Below are 27,274 nucleotides of genomic sequence, written 5' to 3' on the forward strand. Positions count from 1 at the left end.
AATTAATTACAATGCGAGATTTGTGAAGTTATTATAATTATACGTACACCATTATCATGCGAAAGAAAATTAACGAAATTTAACAACGAATGAAAAAATAATCCCTGTCACAATTTATCATTCGACCCATAAATACGACAATTATTTGTAAGTGAAGTTAATCTTCGCCAAGCTTACACTTTAATATAGTAACGAACCGTGACATATATATGTATATATATCTGCGAGTTTCGTTCAGCTGCCGCGTCCTGATTCCAATTAACATTAAATTTGCCACATTATGAAGGAATGATTAAGTTTTCCGCGAGGTTGAACCCAGTATTTTGTAAGCCGTCGCAATGTTGAATAGAAAAATTACTCCCGCAATTTTTCTAAGGTTCAGTCACCGTCAGGTTAATTATTGACTTTCGGTATCGTACTTGTAATTAAATCGACAAAAATATACACATATTGCATACATGCTCAACCGAATGATTTTGAGTTTATCTTGAAGGAAACACAAGAGAAGAAGAAGAAAAATGGCAGCAAGCTGTCTACTATACACGCAAAGCTTTTCACTTGTACGGATAAAAATTGTTAGCGGATATTTTAATTATCTTATTAATGGCGAATTTTTTAATTTATGAACGAGTGATTTTTATTTAATTTTTTTTTTTCTGTTCTTTGTCTTTGGTTTTTGGTTTTATTTTAACTCTGTATCTATGTACGCGGTTTGACGTGTGATTTATCATTATGAAAATTACAACGTATCGTTCATATTCCATGTAACATAAATGATGTATGGATATATATTATGTGAGGAATATGCAGATACAGATAAAAATGTCAGCGTTTCGAATGTGATTGTAGGTGAAATTAGGCAGACGTGCATATAAAATGTATACGCCTGGTATATAGATATATATATGATGTGTAAAAACATGTAAATAATCGATGTTCATGAGTAGTAAAGGAAAAAAATGTTCACAGACGCATGGCTGGCAAACTCGGTGGTCCTTCGTCCGGCAAAACGTCGTCTGCCTCTACCCCCATTCCATTAGAAGCCGAAATGTAGAGCGATTTGTACTTGAGCCGATACTCGATATGACGATACAAAGATACTGTGCATAATACGATAGGTATATACACACAATGGAAAGCGAAAAAACAAATAAAAGGAAATAGAAAGAAAAATTAAATCGAATGTGAAGAAACGTGAGGGTGAAATATTTCGTAGAAATCGGAAACGGTCTCGTGGTATAAAAATCATATTACATATTGACATACCGGAACTGCATACATACATACATACATACATACATACACTATTATTATGCCTGTTTAAAATTTGATAACATCACACGTCCAGACGCTCGTCCGAATCTAAAATGCCCGGTGATTGAAGCTAGGCTACGAGTTCCAACGCTCAGATAATGTAATTATGTAATTATCTAGGGCTTTATTACTTACAGTTTTAAGAACATTTTAGAATTTTTTTCCTTGAAATTGATAACAAAATAGCGACATGGCGCATATAATTAGCGAACGACTCCTAACTCGAGCGCTTTTGCGGTGGCGCATCTTCTGACATCACAGTCCAACCTGTAACAGATGGAAAAAATTTTTTTTGAAGTCGAAGGACTCTTTCGGATTCGAGTTCGTAGATCAAATATATCCGATTGTGAACAAAAAATTGAAATTCAAAAATGTAGCCATCAAATCGAGTTCATAAACAAGTTTTAAAGATCGTGTCAGAATTCCCAGAAATTTTAAGAAGATTGTAAAATTTTTTTAAAAATGTAAATAATAAATCCCTCAAACTCAAATTGCTCCAAATGTTTTCATGTCGTGAAGGAAAAAAAAAAAAAACTAAAAAATAGGTACGATCCCAGATCGTCCTTCTGTACCCCCTCCACCCTTGAAATGAAGAGCGTGGCGAACTCGTGAAAAGCTCGTCGCACCGGGCCGAGGTTCAAATTGTATCTGAAAGTTAGGAAGCGAGATAAGAATAAAAAGGTGAATTAATGGAGGGACACGCGTATTTCCACTGTACTGTAGTTACTGTGACAAAACGATTCTGTGAACTTTGATACGCAATAGCGAAGTGAAAAAAGACTCGCCTGTTATGTTATACAATTGTTATCATCCCGATGATGTATACCTAATCGTATAAATACGTAGACGTATTATACTCGCGGAGGTATAAATTAACGACGGAACTTCATTAATTACATAACCTACAATTATAGACGTACCCATAACGTACGATAATAATTGTCAAGAATTTTAAACATTCTGTAGTTGTTGGATCGTAGATGTTCAAAAATCGTAGTGCGTTGTGTGTAACTTTGTACAAGCTACACACCTTTAATCGAAACTATTAGGTTAGGTATAATTAGGTATAATACACCATGTATCGTTAGGCGTTTTTAAAACGGGTCAACTTTTTGCGTCGTTTCGGCCTCGATTCGCAATTTTCAAGCTTATTAATTCGTCGCGTTTCTTGGAAATCGTCGTTTTCATCGACTGACTCAAATTGTTTGCCCGATTTTAAAACCTATCCGATCCTCAGCGATGTTAATGCTATTTCGTAGAATATACTTACACGACTATTAGGGCCTCCGCCAGATTAGGTTGTCCATGTACTTTAACAATAACCAGACTACTGCTAATACCGCATATATAGTATAACCAAATTCTGAAGAAAAAAAAAAATGAAAAAAAAAAAACTAGAATCAAATACAAAAACGAAAAAAACAAAGAAAGAACCGCCCATCGTCATTGCAAGAAGAGCTTTTTCTCCCCCGTATATATACGTTCGTATATGAATGTATAATATGTTATTCGTATATATTATACATAATGATACACCGATCCAATCAATAATTATTCGTTCGCAATGTCAAGTTCAAATCGAATTCACAAAATAAAAAACAAAAAAAAAAAAAAAACTGTGATCAGATATTCCGCGTGGTTTATAAGTTAACAACGTTGTGTAATTCGTCAATTTGTTATTTAATCAATTCAATTTTATTATATATATTATATGTACTTGAAGGAATCGTGGAAAGTGATCGTGAGAAAATTTGGGGGAAATGAAACAATTTATTTCGTGACGAAGAAAAAAAAGAATCGATATTCAATTATAATTCATATTTTATTACTTGTAAGTACGATAACGATTCGCGTTAAAATATGCAGCGTCGTATATTATTTATATATAATATATAAATAATTTTTACTTATTTACACGTACCTATATTGCAATTCCTTTCGACGACGACGAAAGTGAATGAGAAAGGGGGGAAAAAAAAAGGAAAATAATTACGTGAAAAAAGACAAACGAAACTATCTGTCCTGAGCTTACATTTGTTATATTACCACACCATGCTTAACGATATCCTATCTATTATAATATTTTTATGCACGTCTATAGATCGTTCGCGTTAACTTTTGTCCAGATTTATTGTTTATTTGTTTATTCTTACTTTTAAAATTTTATTTCTCGTCCGACACGAATAGCGCGATTATGGTTGTCACTTTCCTCTTTCGCGTCTTCTTTCTTTCCCCTTATTTTCGCACCGTTTCGGTTGAAAATCATGCGGTTGAATAATAATGTTACAGATAATTTAAACTCGGTATAAAATTAACAATATTGATTCAAATCACGATCTCGATCATCGTCTATCTTTGTTCCATCATCGCGCACATAAACGTTAACGCTTTCGATCTGTAGTTCAATTGTTGCTATTCGTATAAGATTGTTTATATATACATATAATAATCGCTGTGATTGCATGTGAGTTTGAACGCGTTCGCACGTCCGTCGCCGGTTCGATTCGTTAGAAAGGGAAGACACAGGAAGAATGGATGTTGTAAAGCGATTTTCGATTCTTTATACAGCTTCTCTGGATAATTGATCGTTCCAATAATTGGAAAGTTTGAATCTGTCTAAGTTGAATCGATCGATTCGTTTGTAAAAAATAAATAATAACCTCAAAACTTGTTCCTTTTTTAACAACCGATTCCGGGAAAGGCGCTGCAACGCGATTGGTTATAAGGACTTGCGGTTTTGTTGTCAACGTGAAGAATCGTCAAAAATTACAAATATGAGATGAAGAGTAAAAGAGAAAAACGAAACCTTGAGGCGCGAGTTTTGTAAAACGATAGTATTTAATCGTTGAACACTCATACAAATAAGTAAATGAATAAATAAATAAATAAATAAATAAATGATGATGATGATGATGATATTATGTCCTTCAGAGATAATCTGAACAAAATATAAGTTAATTGCTATTAATATAAATATATATGTATACAATACATAAAAGTAAACACAATTATCGATATATATGTACATACATGCATACACACGCGCTCTCACACACGAATACACACATAAATACGATAAACACAAACCGGCGTGTATGCACGTCGTACAATTACGAAATAAGGATTATCAATAATGAATGTCTTATGTAATAAATAAACTATCACGAAACAGCACAAGTTTTAGAAAATTTATGAAAATACGGTAATAATTTTCGTTCTTTGTTTTTCGATAAATTATTCAAACACTTCTTCATCTTCCAATTTTTCGCCTCATCGACTTATTTTCTCTTTCGACTTGTCAGCAGACCGGCCGTTGCCAGTATACGTAGGTAGATGTCATCCCCGATGCATACAACGAGTCGTTGAAATTGTCATCGATTTTTCACCCCCACTTTTGAACAGCCAATTTACATTACATGTAACATATAATCACACGATAACTCGCTTTCACCGCGGACGTTGTTACGTGATACATAAATATGTATAGACGGCCATTATTCCGCGCCTATTATATACTGCTTTTACTATGAGCTAGCCGTCAACCTAACGTCTGACGTCAGTTCGATATGCATGCCTGGGTTATATAAATCGATGCCGGGTTCATAGGTATACATGTAAAGCGTGCAATGCGGTACACCTGTTATAAGTATGACATATACGTATAAGCATCGTACCTACACTGTTGGAAATAACTTGTGTTTTTTTATTTATTTATTTATTTATTTATTTTGAAATCAAGCGATTTCGTGAATGCAAGGAATTCAGTCAATTACAATTGATAGATTTTTAAAAGGGTTAAACGCCCTGCTTCTTCAGATTTTCAAGTGCCTCGACTTTGCGGCGAGACTTTGAAAAAATACCAATTGGAATAGTCTTATTTTTATCTCAGACTCACTCGTACCGCAATCGTGGCTTTACCTGGCTAATATTTCCCGGTCGTATCGACAACAGCTACGTATTCAAGGCTGAATTGAAAATGGGAGAGGAAAGTAGAGGACGTATGGTCGTTGGTACCGCCGGATGTCACCAGGCGTCGCAAGTCGCTGTGCGTCGCTCTCGCGAGAAATGTTTCGGCACTTTTCACAACCTCCGCGAAGTAGAAATTGTTTCTTTTTCCAACAATGTAAGAACGATGTGGTTGAAATCGGCGAGACCGATTGCACTGTTTCGTGTTTGTGAATTTTAGTTGTTTAAAATAAGAAAAGAAATTTGCAAATTTGAAGGTATTAAAAATATTCCCGACAAGACAATGTTTTTTTGTTTTTTTTTTTTTATTGCCAAATAGAAAGTTAGAAACATGAAACGAAAGGGGGAAGACGACGTTATACTATATATATGGTTGGTCTTGACTTCTGGTAGGAACGCTAGTGTACCGTGCGGTGAGTCCGCGCCTGAACGGCCTGAACCCTGCGCGAATGAATCGGGTGGCCGTCAGCCCAGCCGGCTGTTCCGGTAAGCTTTTTTGTCAACCTGAATCGAAATCAACTATTTATTTACCTGGCTGCAGTGCCCTAGCTCTTAGGTAATTTTTCCATCCTCATTTTCTTTCCTCTTGTCGTTCTTCCACCTTTTTCACCGTATGCTGGTCGTGTAGGTACTTACATACGTTAATTTACACATGTAACGCGAGCACGTCTTGCGCGTCTTTTCCGCACGCAAAGCAACCGTTTCTACGACGTTCGGACGAGTCTGCGAATGCGCATGCGCGGAGTACTCGAATCTGGTATTTTCCGTACCCCGCGCATGCGCTGTCGCGAGCAAATCCGACGTTGCGCGACCCTAACCTCAATTTCGTTGCTTCGTGAAAAGACGCGTAACATAATCGCGTTATGTAAATACTCCTGTTCAACAAGATGGCGACGGTCTTTTCGCCTCGCGTATTTTCAATATACGACGTCGTATTGCAAAGTTACGCTCGGCCCGAAAAGACCGAGCTTACCTTCTTGTTAAACTATACATATACGTTTATTAACCATCCCGTAAATCATAATTGACCATGCGTTGTATAGGTATAATTACGTTCCTCTGCCACTTAATTGCAGCGTAACTATATTCATAAAATTCGTTTACGCATTGGTAGGATGTTTTAAATATTGATACATATAATACTGCTGTAGACCTAGAAGCTTCGTACTTTCAATCGCACACAAACACACACACAGACGCACACGCCAATATCTGCGTAACTAGATATTTTAGGGGAAAAAAGAAATTCTCAGTTATTTATATTATCATTATAAATTATTGTTATTAGTATTGCACCGTTGAAGAGACGTTGAATTTATCGAGAGTAACAAGGTATAGACCAAAGTATAATATTTGTACAACGTGACCAAATTAGCACCTTTTTTTTATTGCGCAACGTTGTAGGTCTAAAAAAATGCGATAAACCGGTTGAAACAAAGCTGCTTTTCTTCTTCGGTCTTATTGATTTCTCCGCTCTTGGCAGACTCGTTAATGTGTCAAAGTGTGAGATTGAATCACGTCGGTATCTCGATTTGTCAAAGGAGAAAAAGAAAAAAAGAAACAAAGGAAAAGAAAATTGCCACGTAAGAAGCGATACGAGCAATTCGTCGTTTTTTCGTTTCGACGAGAAAGCGGGTTTCTTACTTTTTACCTTCAGATCCGATGCGTAATTCGGCAAATCGCTGTACGCAGAGAATTCTCTCACGGCTTATGGTTTTTCGCATCTCTTGTAGGATGACAAATTTACTTGTCCTTTTTCTTTTTTTTTTTTCCTCTCGTACAATCGTCGCGCGCAAATTCTCGTGATATCCATAAGAATTCCATCCGAGAGGCAGAATTTTTTATCTCATCAATCATTCCATTGAAATTTTACTTGTAAAATATTTGCCCCGTCTTTGATGATACACACGTTTTGTGTTAAAGAAAGACGAAAAGTAAAAAAGCGAATAGTGTTGATTTTTACCCGAAAAACGCTTCGATATCTTGATGCCAAAAAAAAGAGAAGCAAAAAAACGAAAAAAAAAAAAAACACGAACAATGTGATCCTTTTACAACGCGTTGCAATTTTCTGCAAGCCCGTTATAATAATAATAACATAACAGCAATCAAATCTTATTTCAAATTCTTTCCACAATAATTAGACAGAGACGAAATTTGGCTAAATTTTTTTCTTTCCTCCAATCGGATGAGAGGAATAATTATATAATTCTGATATAATTGTAACGAAAAGTAAAATAATTCAGCAGTAAATAGATTTAATATTTATACACGTATATTGTATATTCCCGGTATCTTAACGACGAGACTTATCGTTAGGGAGGTTCGTGTTTTCAAATTCACAACTATTTAATTTCGTCCAAGTTATTGTCTCCCGCGAGTTGACGTTCAGGACGTCGGTAGGTGGGGAAGGAAATGCGGGAGGGGGGGGAGGTTAATCACGAATATAATTAGTGATTTAATTGAAAGATAGTATCTCGCCGCCTTGGCTGTGTACACAGGTATACGTATATACACCTTACAGAGTATAAACAACCCAGGCGGAATGATGCCAAACGCGAAAATCCACCTCACTCGAGACAAGTTTAAATTACTTTTTATCGGCAAATTATACGGCAAATAAACAATTAGTTGGATCATCGTTTGTAGGAAATAGTTGAGAAAAGATGTACACTTTAAAACGCGAAAGTTTCGTTACGTATTATTAACCCGATATCATTTGAAACATTTATTGTTATACGTTAGTTGGATAAATCTTATTGCGCTATGTTACATAAAAATGAAGAAAAATCCGAGTAGAGTTTTTTTTTATTGAATTTCCAATCTCGCCGCTTAACTTTTCTCCATACTTTACGGGTATACCTCTGTTACGTATTTATATCGTAAATACATTTTTATATATACATAGAGAGTTTAGAATAGCGTGTTCGTGACAGTAAAGTATCATACACGACATGCACACATCCGTACACATGCATAGGCATATCATATATGCATATACATAATTATTGGTAACACTTGACGCATACCGTATGTTGTTGATATTGTTATTATATTATACCTACAATGTAAATTTCACATAGGTACGTACATCACGTCCTTGTATCATGCCGTATATGTAATTATTATAATATTATATACTGGTGTTTTGGAGATGACTGCCTAGCTCATAGTAAATGGTATTTTCGAAATCATAATCAACTAAACGATAACCCGACCACATCGGCGACTCATTTATAAATTCCACCTTTGTCGACATTATTTTTTTTTTTCTCTTTTCTTTAAAAATTAATCTTTTTGTGGGAAATTTTCCGGTTACGTTCGCAAGTAAATATGCGACGAAGAGAAGAAAAGGAGAAAAAAAAAAAAACAAGATCGCAAACTTCGGGGTCGTTTTTGGTTTCTTTTCTTCTTTTTTTTTTCATCCCAAACTTTTTCATTTTTCGTCTTCTTTTCATTTTTTGCTTCTTTCATTCACCTTATCAGAGGTGCAAAAAGTAATAGATACGTAGAAAACGAAAGAGAAGAAGAAATAACGGAGCGCGGAAGATCTAGAACGAAGATGACATCACCCTGGGGGCGAGTAACCTACATCTATACATTTATGAACCTAATGTGTCGCTTTAGAGAAAATTCACACATAGCATTATAGGTACATACATACGTGTAAAAGGTGTTATACATATTGAATAGATTTATAGACACGGCGCTGAAAAGTTTTCGCCAAGCTTGAAAGATTTTTTGTGCATTTTATGCGACAGGATTTTTCAAAATGACCGAATTAACTGTTTCGATTGATCGTTTTCGATCCTTGGAATATACGATTACAAAAAATTTATTCTCGTGAGAAAAATTTAAAGAAAAATAAATATACGGAATGACGTCTCAGCCTGGCGAAAACTGGAACTCGTGTACATTAGGAGAGATAAATATATATATATTATATCGAGTGATAGAAAAATCGTTTACTTTTAAGTATGTAGAATTTAGTTAGGTATTTAAATTCGATTTAGTCCTGGCTATAGTATAATATTACAGTATGTAGTGATATTATAGTGTAGGCGATATATTTATACTTTTTTAATCAACCGAATAATTGGGTGTATAAATATTGATAGTAAATTAGTCGGTATTATACACGCGTATAGTTTAAGTTGCCTATGTGCGGTAAATCACATATATATACCATGTAACGATTGTTTAATCACGTGTTTACAGCGCTGCATATTTTGCAGTATCGTTAAAAAAAAAAGAAGAAACAGTTAAACGACACGTGCGACAAAGATTTAGAGAAATTAGATTTCAGAGAAAAAGTTTCATTCACGCGGTTGAAACGTTGGATAAAACTGCAATGAAAAAACGCCACGATAATCTATCGATCATATTCGATATTCCGATCCTTATTAGAAATTTGCTGAAATGTAATTTATGTTCGTTTGAAGCGAACGAAACTTCTTCTTTTTTGCTGTTTCCTCCTAGACATTTCAATTTTTCTAACAATCGGTCGATTATTTTCTTTAACTAAATTCGTATCAATAGCGTATGATAGAATTAGTCGTAGAACATCTTATGTACATATACGTCGTATAGTCATTTCCGTAGTTTAATACCCGTACAATGTCTCTCCATGTGTGTATATATAATATACATATAGGTATATACAAATAACTATCTTATAAAATATAAAAAAAAAAAAACAAAGATATTTTCTTATACGCGAGATACCGAGGAATATCGTTTTACGTCGTGATTGTTGTTCGTATTGCCGTTATTGTTATTATTATTGTTTATACTATTATTATTATTATTATTATTTATGTTTTCTACGACTTATCGTTTTTATTATAATTGTATATGTACACATTGCACACTGTTGAACATACACGAATTACACATAATATACAATATATAGTGACGCTAATCCAGATAATATTTATGGTATACGTACGAACGTTTTAAACAGTTTTACAGAGTTAATTAGGCATAGTATACATATATATATACGTATGTATGTATAGAATAGACGTGAATAACGGATTACGCATTGTACAATCGATTCGTAGTTTCAAATTTGGTAGCCTAGACAGTTGTTTGTTTCCTTTTTTATTTAATCGTGGTGGAGAAAAGAGAAGAAGAAAAAAAAATATATCCATTATTCATTTAATCGTCCGTAGATTAGGAATTGAATTTTTATCATCAATATTATTATTATCATTATATGTTATATCGCTGCTATTCTCCTGTGTCTTGGGTTTCATCATTTCGTTAAATCATAATAATTGTGATGGTTAATAATAGTTATTAGATCGTTCCACATATGAATAATAGTTGTTGTGTGTCTCGTACGATAAACTAGTCGACTTGGATGATACAATAGATCGTGACTTTTAACCCTGTAATGACCATTGTTATACACGGTTATCTATAAAATTACCGCCTGACCGATATCAGCGATATCGTTCGTTTCAAATTATCGCACTCTGTTGAACTGCTATTTCCGGCCAAATAGAAAAAAAAAAAAAAAATCAGCGGTCATTAAATGACTTGAAGATTATTGAAAATCGCCTACGTAATAATATTCCTATTCCTGAATTGACAAAAAAATTGCCTTTCTCATATACCAACAACATACGCATTATATGTATGTACAAATAATTGGCGTCGAATAGAATATTTTACCTGCGGTTGAAAAAATACGCTCTTTTTACGTGTGATACGTCCAACGTGTTGCTTTCCGCAAGTTAAGCTTACGTACGGCAAAAAAGTAAAAAAAAAAAAAAAACGGCAATTTTATTCCTTTTCCGTTATTTGTAGTGTAGAAATTTTATATACCGTTACATTAAAATTTCCAAACCGATGCAATATTAGCAATATTATACGCAATTCCTTTAAAACCTTGTCGCTCGTTTCGAAAAAAATTTCAACGCGTAATCGATAGCGAATTTTCCTCACCGTTGAACAATTCTTCAGCCTCAAGGGCGCCATTTTGGCCTCTCGGACACAAACGACGCGAATTCATTTTTTGTGACATTATTTTCATCCCCTCTGTTGATAAATTTGACTGTAAATTTTCGTCCTCAAGAGACACGATTCGTAATAATTTTTTTTTTTTTTTTTTTTTATCTTCTTTACCCCGCATACAATAAAATTTCACACATGACCCAATTTTCAGATTATTTTCTTTCAGTTTTATTATATTTTTTATAACGTATCAGGGCTGCCCGTGTACTACCCCGGAAGCGGAAGTGACGGTGTGGGCCGCGCGTATTCGGAGGCGACGATGCAACACGTTCAACAAAATCTCCAGCGTAAGAAATGTATGGGAATCTCGTACACATATTATATAATATGATACGATATATTCTCTGCATAGTTTTCTTTTCACCTATTCATAATATACGTAAAATATTATTTCCATACGTAATCAGCTTTAATCGCTCGATCCCAAACATTGTATGTTAATAAACTATTGTACCTCGTGGCGAGCGATCGATGCATTAAACATCGCGTTGAAACGTCGGTAAAATTCATCGATACCCCCATATTATTATTATTCATTTGTATGAGCGAACCCTCAAATCACACATCGCGCATTTTTCGTCAAACCGGAACAAACACGAAAATACGAAAAGCTTGCCTCGGCACAATTTGTGCAAATAATTCTCCGCGGGCCCGGTGTTATACCGCTTTTATTCGCAAATATTCGTTGAATAATGATGATGATAATAATAATAATAACAACAGCAACGATAACAACGGTAACGATAATACCATTTTTTTCATTATTCGGCGTACAAACTAGGTTGTTGATTTTTTATATGTTTTTTGTCATTTTTTTTTTTTTTTTTACTTTTTTCCTTGATATTTCTCCGGTTCGTTGCATTTATCGTCTTCGTTTTACCGCAACACGATGTTTGAAAAAATTGTCGAGTGGTTATCAAATTGAATATAAAAAAAAAAACTACCCAAAGTTTGTTCATTAAATGTGTTTCCAAACCGACTGAACCAAACTAACGCATAACTTTTGAATACTCGTATACTGCAAACGCATGGGTTGAATCTTGAAGCAAGAAAAAAATGGCAAACAATTTGTTTAAGCGATCGTGCGATATTTGATGCAATTATTTTTAACAGCGTTGCGTCGGTTTTATTTTAGTTTTTTTCTTTTTTTTCTTTTTTTTTTTCTTCGGATATAGCGATAATTACGGATGCATAAAAATTCCGAAAGCAACACTTTGGAAACGAAACAACTTGCGGATCTTGAAGAGATGAAAAAAAAGTTTTCGAATCAATCTTCACACCCGTAAAACTATATCGATCGTTACAACGATTATTGTGCGTATTGTGATAACCTGCGAGTCAACCCTGTATTATACATTCGTGTAAATTACACAAAGCTATTATATTAATCTGCGTAGAACAGTTGCATCATTTGAATTTTCTGTTTCAGTGGATCTGACCAACGGGCAGTTAACACCCAACAACAATACGCCGCTACTTACGCAAGCGCTTTCTGGTACGTCAAGTTATGAATTAAAGTTCAATTGCCTTGAATCATTACGGTAAAAATCATTTCGCAGAGAAAAAGGAAATGTTCTATGGTGGATATCGATAACGAATGAAATATTGTTAAAATTACAAGATAATCTGTCGTACAAGTAATTATTTACGAGTTTAATTATACTTGTCGATATTAATTTCTTGTCATTACTACGACATTGCGTGTGTTCGTTTACTTTATTACTGCTCGTCGGACAAACGACAAAGATTGACATCGATTTATTGTTGCAGCAAAAAAACATTTCGTATATATTTTTAATTTACTATAGCGAAGAAAAATGTTAAGACGTTCTAGATTGTTTGGTTACAATTACGAAACATGTTTGATTTTCCGTTAAGATAAATTTTTTGTTGAACAAAAGACTTTGCTTTCGTTTTTTGCAATTTCAATACAAAATATGGTATGAATAACGTTCGTAAGCTACGAACATCTCTCGATGTGTACAAGAATTTAATAGAAAATACTATGAATAGTAAACGAAAGCTCGGTGTCACGAGTCTAAAAAAACATGAGCCGTTATCTGGCGGCGGGAAATTTAAATTCGTATGTAATGTATTTTTTTTTATTCCAACCCCCTTTTACCAATCTCGGGGGCTAATTCTCGTCTCCGATTATTATTCCCTGTATAAAAGGGCGGGTAAAAAACACTCGGCGAAATTATATCGGTACACGGCGTGTCGGGTTACGGATGAAGTAAAAAGTTTTTGAGCCGGGTCCGAATCGCCGTATATGTATATATATATATATATATTGAGGGGAGGAAAAGGCGACGTCGTCTCTCCCATCTTCGGCGCCTCGATCCTCCTCATCCTCCTCATCCTCCTCATCCTCCTCATCCTCAGCCCAGTTTTCTTTTCCCCGCCGTCCGCAATCTCCTCTCAAATAAATCAAACTTTTGAATCGCGCACCATCCCCTTTTCCACCCCATCCGCAATGGCTGCAGCGGCGGCACGATGCCCGGGAGAAAAGTTTCTAACAGTTCGCCATTGTCGAGAGTTTAAAAGCTGAATAGGTTTTAGATTGTCTGTTGCGCCAACTTCCTTTGTCGTCGGCCGTATTCCTCCCCCTTCCAACCACCTTCGGTCGTGTCTTGACTCGCTAGTTGACCTAACCCCGTTTCGATAATAACTTTGCGAAAATCCCGGGCTTTGCCCCGCGGAACCCTTTTTTACACCCCTCCTTGACTTACGTTTCATTTTTTCTTCTTCTTCTTCTTCTTCGAAATTTACAATTTTATTTCTTTTTGTTAATATGTTATTACTTTGGCCTCATTTTTACTACGTAATGTCTCTGCGATAAATAATAAATCTGGTTATATGTGTTACTGTTCTTTTTTCATTACGATTATTCTTACTACATTTTCTTCCATATGTTCTATATATAATAATTTTATGTTTGCGCGATGATAAGACGATGTTCAATCTCTGCTTGTCCGAAGAAATGTATTAAACTATAAAGAAACAGATTCGAAGTTGCCTTTTTCATACTATCAACGACTAGACTATTTTTGTAACAACAAATCTATACCCGTTTTAGTACATACTTTTACAGTCCATAAGTGTAAGAGACGTGTATATGTATCAGGTTTTCTCAGTGAATTGTTCAATGTTACATAAAAAGGATTTGTTAAATTTTACCGAATACGTCGAAGAAATAACGTTTCTTCGAGACCGAACAAAAATCGTCGGTCACAACGATCATTTGTCTTATCAAGTGAAGCAAATCTCTTTTTTTTTCTTGGCTCGAGAAAATATTTTATATTCGACGTATTTGATCGGGACGTTTCGTGAATTGAATACATTTTTTTTGCAATTTCCTGCCGGTGGGTTAAAAATTGTTTTGGAGTAATGACGACGATCGTTGATAATCGCGTTGCAATCTCTTGAAAGTTGAAAACGAAGCGCGCACGCGCGAGTTTTATCGGCTCTTCGCGCAGGCTGGCCAACCCGAGTTTCAGCCGTCAAACTGTTTCTACCGGCGATGCGGTTCACGCGAATTTTCGAGGTTAGAATCTCAAATAATTGAGCCGCCGACTCGGAAAGGTTTGGGAAGCATTTGTTGCATGTTTATGCTCGTTGAAAATTTAAACGTACACATTTTGTTGCGTACGTTGGCTCGCCTGCGTCGCAGACAAGAATGTATCGCTGCGGGAAAATCTCGCCGAGCAACGAGATCGAATTATTTGGCGCATGCGCGGTTGATTTTCAAGTTTGAAGAGATCGCCCCGGTAGATGTATGTATATGTCGAATCAATCGGTTAAAAATTTCCGCCGCTTAACTGACTTCACGAAGGATTTGTTCCAGTGATGAACAACTACCAGGCGGCAGCGCAGGCCGGATTTCCGCCGGCGTCGCCGCACGGAGCCGCGGGTCACGGGGGACCTCAAAACCGCTCCTTCCCGGCCGCAAATTCGCCAGGACCGATCGACATGTACAGTTCGAGCGCGGCGGCCGCGGCCGCGGCCGCAGCGGCGGACAGCGCGGTGGCCAGCTACGTTCAGGCCGCGGCGAGCCCGCAACCGCCGACGACCGCGTTTCCCGCAATCGCGGTCTCCCGCGCCCCGCTCAACTACAGCCCCGTAAGTCTGCCACCTCCCTCGAAAAAATCCACCAACACCTGTACCTAATCACGTACACGGAAACGCAAACAAACTTGCCTGCATTGCGATTTTAACGATTGTCGATTCGTCTCGTTTCTCTCTCTTTTTTTAATTTCTTTTTTTTCTTTTTTTTTTTTTTCTTTTCGTCCCGTGGTTTTTGCAAATATTCAATTTGCAAAACTTGATTCGCAGAGATCGATCATTCGAAATTCGATTTCCCGAAGTTGAGAGGATCCGCAAACGAAATTCTAGCCTTACGACGTGTGTACGGAGTGATTCGATTGAAACTACGAGAATGGGAGGAGCTCGGTTGGCGAATTTAGGCCCCTACCCCTCGGACAGGGGTTTGTATGTTTATACAAATTTCACTCTTCTTCGTTGGAAGACAATTTTGAAAATAGCGAAGATTTTGCCGGAATTGTTTTTCTACGTGGGACATCATTTCTTATTCAAAAGCATGTACGAAAATAAATCAACGTATCTAGAATTTCACTTGCGAATCCGCTTGATTAGTGATACGCAATTTGCAGAAATTATCTTGCAACGTTTTATGATTCGAAATTCTATTGACTGAACTTGATTTGCTAATTTCAATACACAAAGTTTAATCCGCGTAACTTGGTTTGCAATATCTAGTCATGCACTAAATTTTATTCGCATAATTCGGTTTGCAAGATTGGATTTTCCGAACTTGATTCCTTGGGCTCGATCGCTGAAAGTTTGATTTCCAGAAGTTAATTAGCGATATTCAATTTCCAGAAATTAATTTGCAAGGTTTGATGTTTCGAAATTGAATTTCCTGAACTTGACTCGCGAATCTCGGTACACAAAGTTTGATCCGCGGAATTTAATTCTTAAAGTTCAACGTGGGAAATTTCATTCGTGGTACTTAATGCGCAAAGTGTCACACCCAGAGCTCGATTTTTGAAAACTTTACCTGCAGAGTTTGAAAATCGAAAAATTGATTGGCAAACCTAGATATTGCAAATCGTGTAGAAACAAAAAGGTTCAACTCGCGAATCTTGATAAGTTGAATACTACAAAAAATTAACTAAGTTCGCAACTTGATTTGCAAATCTCAATGAAAAATCGGATTTTCGCATTCAGACGTTACACTTTTTTCATTACTCAGCACACACGTAATCGTACACCTTAATTAAACGTATATCACTCTTCAACCGAACAGGGTGGCCGAAAAAAAATCGACGTTGTTTGAAACCTGACCAATTTACTTTGAATCTTTTTGATCCGGTTAAAATGTTACGCACACTTTTAAAAGAATCCCTGAAAATCGTCTTTTTATATAATACAGAAATACCCGTGTGCCTAAATCTTATTTCGTTCACCCTGTTCGTCTTATCGCAATATTCAGCAGCAGTTGACAAATCGCTGCGCAGCACATTGCCGATTGTTCCCAGAGCATAATAATTAATAACCGAACAATCGACAATGTGCAAGCGAACATATCCAAGGCGGCGGAAACACGTGCTCTTTCAACGAATCACGCCATATGTAGCAGTACACGTATATTAACTACGTCTGAGAATAATGGAGGGGAAAAAAAAAATCCGACAAGTCTGGAAAGCGCACGAATTTCCGATTGCTTTTCACCATATATCTCTCAGAGCTTTGCGTGCCCTGCACTAAACTCTGCAATCCTCGGTGGTGCTTTTTTCCTTCTGTCAAAGGATGCAAAGTAAAGATTTGGAAAATTCGATCGATCGATCGATCGTATTATGAGAATTCGCAAATCCGAGAAGACTATTTTGAAATTTGGCGTACAAGAGGGAATTTTTATTTTCAAAAACGTTGAACGAGTGAATGACCAACGTTCGCAACAAAAAAAATGTCAGCCAAGATCTAGAAATTTATTTGAATTTCGAGTGGTGCAGAGTTTACTGCGAACAGCTGCCGCGTTAAAGCCTCGATGATATATGGTTTACATGTATTGTGTATAATACCATTCAGGGTGGTCCTTAAAATGGTCATTTTTGAATTCCGACCGGCGTGTCCCCCAAAATCGGCTCCGTATAATTCAAAAATAATTCCCTTATTTTTTCACATCTTTATCTCGACTCAACTCAACAAAATTCAAAATGGCGAATCCAGTATGGCGGAGCGACGTCCAAAAAGTCGTTTGATTTCGATAAAACTCGGTACTCGGGGGTTTCTGAGACTGCTGATTACGAGACTGAACTCGAAATTACGAAATGAAAAAGGGTGGATCCTATACGTCAATGTGAAGTGTATTTTCGGGTTTTGGATCCGCCATTCGACTTTTACAAATTTTGAGTTCAGATTCGTAATCAGCGACCCGCAAAACCTTGCTCTACCAAATTTTATCCAAGCCCGTTGAGTAGGTTTGACGTGAAAATTTATAAAATTTAAAATATCGGGGAATTATTTTTAAATTATACGGAGTCGATTTTTCAGGGCGCGTCGATCAAAATTCTCAAATGATCTTTTCAAGGGCAACTCTAAATTATACGTGGTGTACATACAGAGCGAATTCCTAACGACTGCACGGTCCGTCATCCGGCAAAATTTAATGCGCATGCGCTACGATTCGAGAGCGACTGTTTGCCAGGGTTACCAACCGTCTTAAATCTAACCTCAAAAATTTTGACAGTCGTCGCTGGAAGATGTAACCAAAACCGAAAACTGTAAAAACTTTTCAGGTCGCATTCGTGAAAACTTATGAGTTTCGTTTTAGCAAACGACGGACCAATCGGTCTAGTCGATAGGAATTCGCTCTGTACGTACAGTAAATAATAACCTATATACACATACGACACTCCAATGATACAGAGACATATGTAACAGAGTATAGAGATAATTAGCTTGATGTTATAATTAATAGGATTGATGGTACAACTTTATTTAATTTGTATAACCTTTTTTTGAAACAATTTTTTTTTTTATTTTATTTTTCTACCGGCAATTTCCTAGATGATGTTTACCGCAGTTTTAGAATCGCCACTTTGGTAGCGCTCGCAGCAGCCGGCCACATTATTGTGCCCCGAAGTTTCGAGGGTAAAATTACACCGCGGTATAAATACGGGCATAAAGTTGATCGCACGACGCTTTTTACGTGAATTACAACGCGGGGGATATAATTGTGGGAAAGAAAATACTCGGGTTGGTAGAGTCGACGTGGTTCTGACGTGTGGGAAAACGCTGATGGGAAATTGTTTCCTCTGTTTGCAGGGTCCTCTGATACCAGCGGCGTTCACTAACGGCTACCATTGAGCCTTGTTAAGACCTAACAACAGGTGTGTATTATACCGGTCTCATTTTTCTTTATCCCGATCCCTCCCGACTATCGACCAAGAGGGAGAGGAGAAAAAAAAACAACGACAGCAACGATAAATCGACTCCGATCCTCTGGCGTTGGCCACGAAGCTTAGAGCGGCGATCGATGCATCGGTTGATCGAACGCGACTCGATTTATACCGGTAATGATTGATCGATTGATCCGTGAAACCAAAATTTCGTTAATTTCAGTACGCGGTCCTAACAGCGGAAAAGTTATTTCGCGACTTACAATTTCGTTCGAAATATTCTTCAATTCCAGGTGAGAGTATTGATTTGTAGGTATTTCGCTCGTTGCATCGAATAGGTGTCTTGGTAAGGGAGACAACGATAATGATTGATATTGCATCGCGTCGTTCGTGGGAGTAAAAAACAAAAACCGTTTGCGAGGGAAAAAAATCGAGTCGGTCGATTAATCGAGTCTGATAAATAATAATCGATTATACTCGATTAAGCGGGAAGAAATAATCGATTATTTTTGGTCACTTTGATCCTCCTCGATTCTTTCCATTTATCTCCACCTCTTGTTTTCCTCGATTTTAAAAATTTTTCTTTTGTCATTTAAAAAAATTAACCGAATTAAGACCAAAATCGACAACTTTGATTAGTCGATATCATTAGCGTATTGTCGTACTTGAAGTATTTATCGCGTATATTGATTTGTAAATCGAATCACGCGTGTCGGAGCATTTGCTTGAATCCGACTGTCCGAACTCTCCCGATTAACAATAAATAATCTTTAACGCAGCATACCTTGCCTGGCGTCGATTATTTCCCCGTAAAATCCATATTGCGGTGAATTATTTTGATCGTCCGAGTTGCGCGCGCGCGAGATAAATTTAAATAATTATAATTAATCGTGTTGTTTGATATTTCGCAGGATGGAAGAGAGGGCAGAATTCGGCAGCACGGTCGACTGACGGCTAGATTACAACAACGGGGACAAACGTATATTATTATAAAAAATATCATCACATACACAAGAGAGCATTAATAAATATTATATAAAGACAAGCAAACAAAGAAACGAGAAGAAAAAGAAAAATGAGTAATAAAAATTAAATACATATATAATATAAATAACACACCTAGACGATTGCGCGATACGTTGAATTATGTTACACACACACACATATATATATATATTTGAACACGCGATCGATTAATGTATTTAATGAGAATTTCGAGTCATGAACCGTGGATAACACAAAGCCTTTAGGATATATATGAGCGCGAATTGTGGCGACGGGTGCGTAAAGAAATTGGAACAAGCTAAAGAGAGAAATAAAAAAATTTAAATAAGTAAAAAAATAAATAAATAAAAACGCCGGATTAACGCGTGAACGTGGGAAAAAGGTTGGAAGGAACGGAGAGAAGGATTCGGTAAAATAAATAATTTAAACGAAAGGGAAATGCTTGCTGGGAATAATAAAGGCAATTAAAAATGTTAACAACAAGAGATCCGTTCGCCGAATAGAAAATATATATACATATATATATATACATATATATACACACTAACTACGCTAATTGTAAACGAAAAATGCGGTTCTTGAAAACGAAAAAAAAATATCGAGAAAAAAATTACAAAAAATGAACACAGCGTGTCTTATATCTGTATATGTATATATGTATACATGTATATATATATATATACACGTGTACGTGTATGAAGAAACTACAAATACGGCATGAGCAAATAATACGTTGACACACCTACACCGAAAGAGGAGCGACGGGGGCGGGGAGGGGGATAGAACTTGGTTCAAAGTACTAAAGGGAAGAAGAAAAAAAAAAAAAAAAGAAAACGATCGATCAAATGACACGCCAATTATGGACGTAACAAAGAGAAAAAAAATACGAACCAATTTAAAGGAAACGGAAAAGAAAGATGGAGGTAAAAAAGAACAACGCGAAAAAAAAAAATCACGAAAACCGATCCAAATTACGATCGAATATATATATATCCATGTCATCCGGATACACGATACACACACACACACATATATATATGTATATATATGTATATATATGTATATATATATATACATATATATATATACGAACACTCGTAAAAAATGTACGCACACGTGTACGGAAACATACGCGGGCATGTGTGACTACGTTATTTACAGCCGAAGCGATTATATTGGTGCCAGCCCGTTCTCCGACATTGAATAATAAAATAATGAAATAATAATAATAATTAAAAAATAATAATAATAATAATAATAATAATAATAATAATAATAATAATAATAGTTGTAGTTATGATAATAATAACAACAATAATAATAATAATAATAATAATGATAATGATATTACAAATATATAATATAATATAATTATTGAATTAATTCAATTAATATTACTATATTGAATTGCTAAATATATTATTATTATTAATAATGGTCGAGTATACATATATATATGTATGTATATACTTAATATATATATATATATATAGTTGACGACGTACATAATTCTTAACATTTAAGAGCAAAGAGAGGATTAAGAGAGAGAAGAAATACACCAACATGATTAACACACCTTACAAAAGTATAACCTGTACGAATACCACTTAATATGTATATATATATATATATGCATGCATAGGCGGCATAGATAACGTACGATGACTAGACCAGCTCCGTATCGTCATCCAAGTATCACGGCGTTCCGGGTAAAGAATTTACCGATTGCACGATTACTTTCCGTTCTCTTATTCCTCCGCGATTACACGATTTCATCGTTCTCTCTCGTCTTCTGTTTCCTTTCGTCGTTTTCCCTCTTTTCTTTGCAGGACACACTTTTTTCCACATCCAACGCATTACAGCGATAAATGAGAATGATATTACGAGAACAATACAGGTATCTATACATACACACACACACACACACACACACATATATATATATATATATATATATATACATGCATATATACGTTCACGATGCATCTATATACATGTTGTGTACATACATACATACATACACATGTATACATATTTATGTATACGTATATGATAGTGTAGATAAGAAATTTGCAAATTTAACGAAATATCTGAGGTATTAATAATTGGCTGATTGATATGCGCGTGTTTAATAAGAGAAGGAAGATGGTAGGGTAAATAAATATAAAACATACAAAAAACACATACCAACGTAATCGATAACTTAAAAACAATTGCATACTCAATTGAGCATATAAACATATACGTAACTGCAAGCCGTTATATTATTATTATTACTATTATTATTATTATTATTGTGATTATTATTATTATTATTATCATTATTATTATATACATACGTGTACCTATTCACCCAATAACGGAGAGGTAAACTATAAATTGAAATGTATCATAAGAATTAACATCCCTTGTATGAATTATGTAATAATACTTAAACGCGAATCGTTCGTCCTGTAATGATAGAAAGAAAAAAAAAAAAAAAAAAAACACAATAAGAAAACGTAATGGGATAACGGATGAAAGATTATACATATATGATGCATATGTACAGAGACCGAGAAGCGAACGTGCGTATATAAAATGTGTTCACCTGTTTCAATTTCTTCATTGCGAGTCTCTTTTTTTCTTTTCTCCACGCGGTTCACAATCCTCTCGAGGTTTAAATTCGGAAGGTACGGTAGGAAGAGGAGTGTGGGTAAATAAGGAAGAAGAGTAAATAAAAAAAGGAAAAAACTCGGGATGGCGGGGGGGGGGGGGGAGGAATCGGAGCGGCTGGAAATGATGTCGGAGTGAAAATTACAAATTTCCAGCGGTAATTGTTAATTGTACTAATATAATATATATACATATATGTATATATATATATGTATACACATGTAAAGCGAGGAAAGAAAAAATTATTCAATTTCACAACTTCTCCTTGCTTAATATCTACACGAATAACGGTAATAATAATTATAAGAAAAAAAAAAGTAAAGAAATAACAATAACAATAATAGTAATAATCAACAGTTGAATCTATAACTTCTGAATCTTGTCACGTAAGGTTATTATTATATTATATATATAGTATATGACAGGTTTGCCGAGATGCAAAGAAGAAGAAAATAAAACAAAAAAAAGAAACAGAAAGAAAATGCAAAAACCCAGCGACAAGAAACCAATCGTTGGGCCAATTGTTTTAACGTAACGCTTAAAAAGCATACTCGAAAAATAATTGGCCGGTCATGTGTTGACGTTGTGGTAAACATCGTCGTTATTATTTTTGTTATCGTTATTATTATATTACGATTATTATTTTTATTAAGACCATTATTATTATTGTTGTTATTATTATTATTATTATTATTATCATCATCGTCGTCGTCGAGTTGTTGAAATAAATTTAACGCAAGATTATTACAGGAACGAATGTTGAACGTATATTGATTATAACGCGATTACGGTTATATTTATGTATTATATTTATATTGAAAACTTGTATTCAAAAACAGGGTAAATTTATTGTAAATTTCAAATTATTATACTTATATTATACGCGTTGGTAAATCGCTACCATTTTGTTTTCTTACTTTCCGCATGAAACTCGTGGAAATACATTGTGTGTGTGTATATGCGTGTATATGCGTAAAAACGTACATATATATATATACATACATACATGTATATTCTTATATAAATGTATATGTATAAAAGTACGAGAAGTCAATTTTTATCAACATATAGCAATATATTGTAATACGATATAAATGTATATTATACACATGTGTATTATCGTAAATCAATTGGAGGGGGGAGAAAAAATTAATTTTTTGTATAACCATTACAATTCACATGCCCGCCTGAGATATATCGATAAACTAAAACCATCGTTCGTTGTTGCTTCGTTTCTTTTTTTTTTTTCTTTTTCTTTTTCTTTTTCAACTCGAAATTTCACGACAAACACTGTTAAACCTGGTATTTGCGTGCCGAAACAAAATGGTAGCCATTAACGCTGAAATTTTCCAACAAAAACGTGTGTAAGAAAGCATTCTTACCAACATTCGAGAAACAATGGACAAAATACGGTGTCAAAAAATGGGAATAGGATGAAACGAAGCAAAAATAAGAAGAAAAATCTTTCGTAACAAGCATTAGAGGAACTGTAGGAAACGGCCACGAACAGTAGTTTTTATTTATTTCATTTTCTTTTCTGTTTCTTCAAAATCAGAAGCAAAATTGCGTAAAATATTGAAAAATTACGGGGAATACTTAGCAAGAGCGGAAAAATTTATTTATTAGATAATTGTAAAATATGACTCATTCGTTAATTTGTCACCGCGCGTTATTTTCACCGACAACCACGTTGTTCGCGATACGTGTAATAATTCTTTTTTATTTACTTATCGTCGCGTTCCAACGTCGAAAGCGAGCAAGGATGAAAGAAAAAAAAAAGAAAATAAATATACCATCCACCCCCCCCCCCCCCCCCCCACCGTTCCTTACCAAAAAATATTACAACTCCCCCATCTTCTCGAAATTGCAGAGGGAAGAAGAATCGGCGATAAAAAAAAATAAGTAAATAAACAAAACAAAACCCCAACACGATATAAAAAAAAAAAAACCATTATGTACAACGGTTATTATACACGATCAATTATTAAAATGAGACGCACGAAATGAGAAGAGAAGAAGAATAAATAATATGAAAAACGAAAAGACAAAATATGAATATAAAATACCTAATATGTAATATGTACATGTGTGTATATATATATATATGCATGTATGTTCATGTATATATATATACATATGTATACACAAATTATAAATATATTATATTATATACAGTCAACGCGCGTTAACGTAATGATATTATGTATAAACAAACCATATTGATTATGATTATATTATACATATGTACGACAAAGTAAGGTTAAGAAATGAGAATGATAAATATTATATTACGTCTATAAATGTATACCCCTGCATATATGTATATGTACATAGATATACTTGTTACTATTATTACTATTATTGTTGTTGTTGTTGTTGTTGTTGTTGTTGGTGATTTTTAATAGTTATAAAAATAGTGATAACATTAATATCAATGACAATGATAATACGTCATGATTATCAAGCGCAGAGTAACGATCGCGTGGCGATGATCCTCGATTTGTTGCAATTTGCAGACGCTGCGTCGCGTTAATTCAATTATTATAACGTAGAAGAGGCGCGTTTGTCCGCGAAGGAGAAAAAAGAAAAAAAGAAAAACAGATGAAATAAGATCGCCGCCATTTCGTATAATCGTCATGTTTTAGCGAGATGAACTTTTGAGAAGCGACGAGATTAAGTTTAATAAAAAAAAAAAAAAAACAAAACAATGGTAATAATAACAATAACGATAACAATAATAACAATAATAATAATAATAATACTAATAATGATAATTATTACAATAATCATAATTATTAATAATAATGTAATAACGATAAGAATAATAATAATAATAATGATAATGATAATAATGACATTAATACTAAAATTACACACATATGTATATATTATAGCCGATATATGCGTATAAACATATACAATAGACATAAAATACACGTACGATACAATATTATTATTATCATATGAATAATTAAAAGAAAATGCAAAAAAAAACAAAAAAACGAAACAAAAAAAAAATCGAAAAAAAAAAGTTGAACGATAAAGAATAAGATGTGAAAGGAGGGTGCAAAAAAAAAAAACAAACAAACATATTACTATACTTATATATTACTATAATAATATACTATAAATATATATACGTAAACTTATAAATAATAATGATTAACAACAACAACAACAACAACAACATTAATAATAACAATAACAATAACAATAATAACAATAATAATAATAATGATCGTAATAATTATAACAAGAACAAAAACAACAACAACAACAACAACAACAATGATGAGGATAATGATAGTGATAAATGATAAATGATAAATGATAAATGAATACGTGTAATTATATTATATCGCGTTCGTTAAATCGTGCTATATACACTGTATTACCGTATGCATACGTGTGAGAAGTAAGGAGAGATGAAAAGAAAGTCGAAAATTTACATCCGCATGATTGTGGGACGAGGATATGAATTTTTCGAACGCGGAGAAGGCGAGACGAATTGCGAAAAGGCGAAGATAACTGAGAATGCAAGCAAGGTGATAGCGGCAAGGGGGGAATGAACAAACGTTAAGTAACATTGCACGCAAAGCTAGATAAAACGAATAAGAAGCCACGTTTAGATACCTATTCTAGCTTCTAGTGTCTGTAGGATGAAGAGCGGCGTAACTTTACATTGTTATACATACATATATAGATAGGTATGTGTATACACACACGAAGCACACCAAGTACCATTTGTTTCTAATTGTTTGTTGTTGTTTTCTTTTTTTTATTTTTATTTTTACTTCTTTTTCCAAAAGTCCGACAGACATCGCCGCGATTCTTCTGCTTTAATTGTCGGACGATAGATACGTGGCGCGTATAAATAATATCACAGTCGGGTTATGAAATGATAAATCCTTTGTAATCGAATACTTACCCAATTTACATTTTCTTCTTTACGTTGTATCGATAAAATATATACACATACATGTATGTATAATTGATTATACAATATAATACACGTAATATATATATATATATATATATATATATATATATATATATATATATATATATATATATATATGTTTCTGTTTTCTAAGCAATATATATGTATAATAATTTTTTATAGTCCTCGTAACGAGTTGCGTAAGTATAAACACGCGCTGTGCCGATTGACTGATTGACTGATTGATTGATTGATCGATTTATTTACGTACCGTGGAAAATAAACAGATCCGTAAGGAAAAGAAAAGCAACTTACGCAAACAAAAAATTAATTTACAATTAAAAAACATTACTTTCACATATATATACATATATATAATATAAGAACCCGTAAAGGCTTTGATAAATTTTGATCCCGAATCATCGATGATCGTCAATCGGTTGACAAACCAGCGTTAATTCGTCCGCGAGAGCTGCAACATGCAATAATTATAATAAAATAAAAAGAAAATTAAAAATTATCGTGATAACACCGATCATACGTACGTGCGTAATGCGCGTCGTTTTTATTCTTTATTTCTTCTTCATTTCCAAGGGGCGGGGGGGGGGATACCTTACATTTGTCTCTCTCATTTCACGAAGACGAAAAAGCGAGAAAAAAAAACAAAAGAATTACAAAAGAAAAAATACAAAACGTAACTTGATAGAAAAAAATAAATGAATAAACAAAAATAAAAAACACAGAACCGCAAATTTCACCATTTCGAAACGAGTCAATGAAAATCTTCGGCAATAAAATTGAACGGGTATAATTGTACGTATAAAAAAAAAAAAAAAACAAAAAAAAATAAAAATAAAAAGTGTGGTACATGTGTAGATATCGCGTTGAATATAATAATTCAAAGTATATGTATACATTCATTATATGTAAATGATACTAAATTATTGGAAAAATT

General features: G+C 34.5%; 1 protein-coding gene across 15 annotated transcripts in view; it reads left to right on the top strand.

The window, feature by feature from the left end:
• LOC124182895 (RNA-binding protein Musashi homolog Rbp6) overlaps positions 1 to 20,438 on the top strand; it is a 400,556-nt gene extending 380,118 nt beyond the window's left edge. For 3 of the 15 annotated variants that reach the window (XM_046570684.1, XM_046570685.1, XM_046570689.1), the window contains 6 exons: positions 5,674 to 5,766; positions 11,493 to 11,594; positions 12,728 to 12,793; positions 15,131 to 15,417; positions 18,646 to 18,710; positions 19,631 to 20,438. In XM_046570684.1, the coding sequence (XP_046426640.1) occupies positions 5,674 to 5,766; positions 11,493 to 11,594; positions 12,728 to 12,793; positions 15,131 to 15,417; positions 18,646 to 18,687 (590 nt within the window). In that variant the 3' untranslated portion in view covers positions 18,688 to 18,710; positions 19,631 to 20,438. Of the gene's footprint in view, positions 1 to 5,673; positions 5,767 to 11,492; positions 11,595 to 12,727; positions 12,794 to 15,130; positions 15,418 to 18,387; positions 18,577 to 18,645; positions 18,711 to 19,630 lie in introns of all 15 variants that reach the window. The other 12 variants (XM_046570696.1, XM_046570697.1, XR_006870884.1 and 9 more) reach the window with 11 other exon arrangements.
• Positions 20,439 to 27,274: the final 6,836 nt, after the last annotated feature.

This window comes from Neodiprion fabricii, chromosome 5 (assembly GCF_021155785.1).
Source record: "Neodiprion fabricii isolate iyNeoFabr1 chromosome 5, iyNeoFabr1.1, whole genome shotgun sequence".
In the NCBI taxonomy this organism is placed as follows: domain Eukaryota; kingdom Metazoa; phylum Arthropoda; class Insecta; order Hymenoptera; family Diprionidae; genus Neodiprion; species Neodiprion fabricii.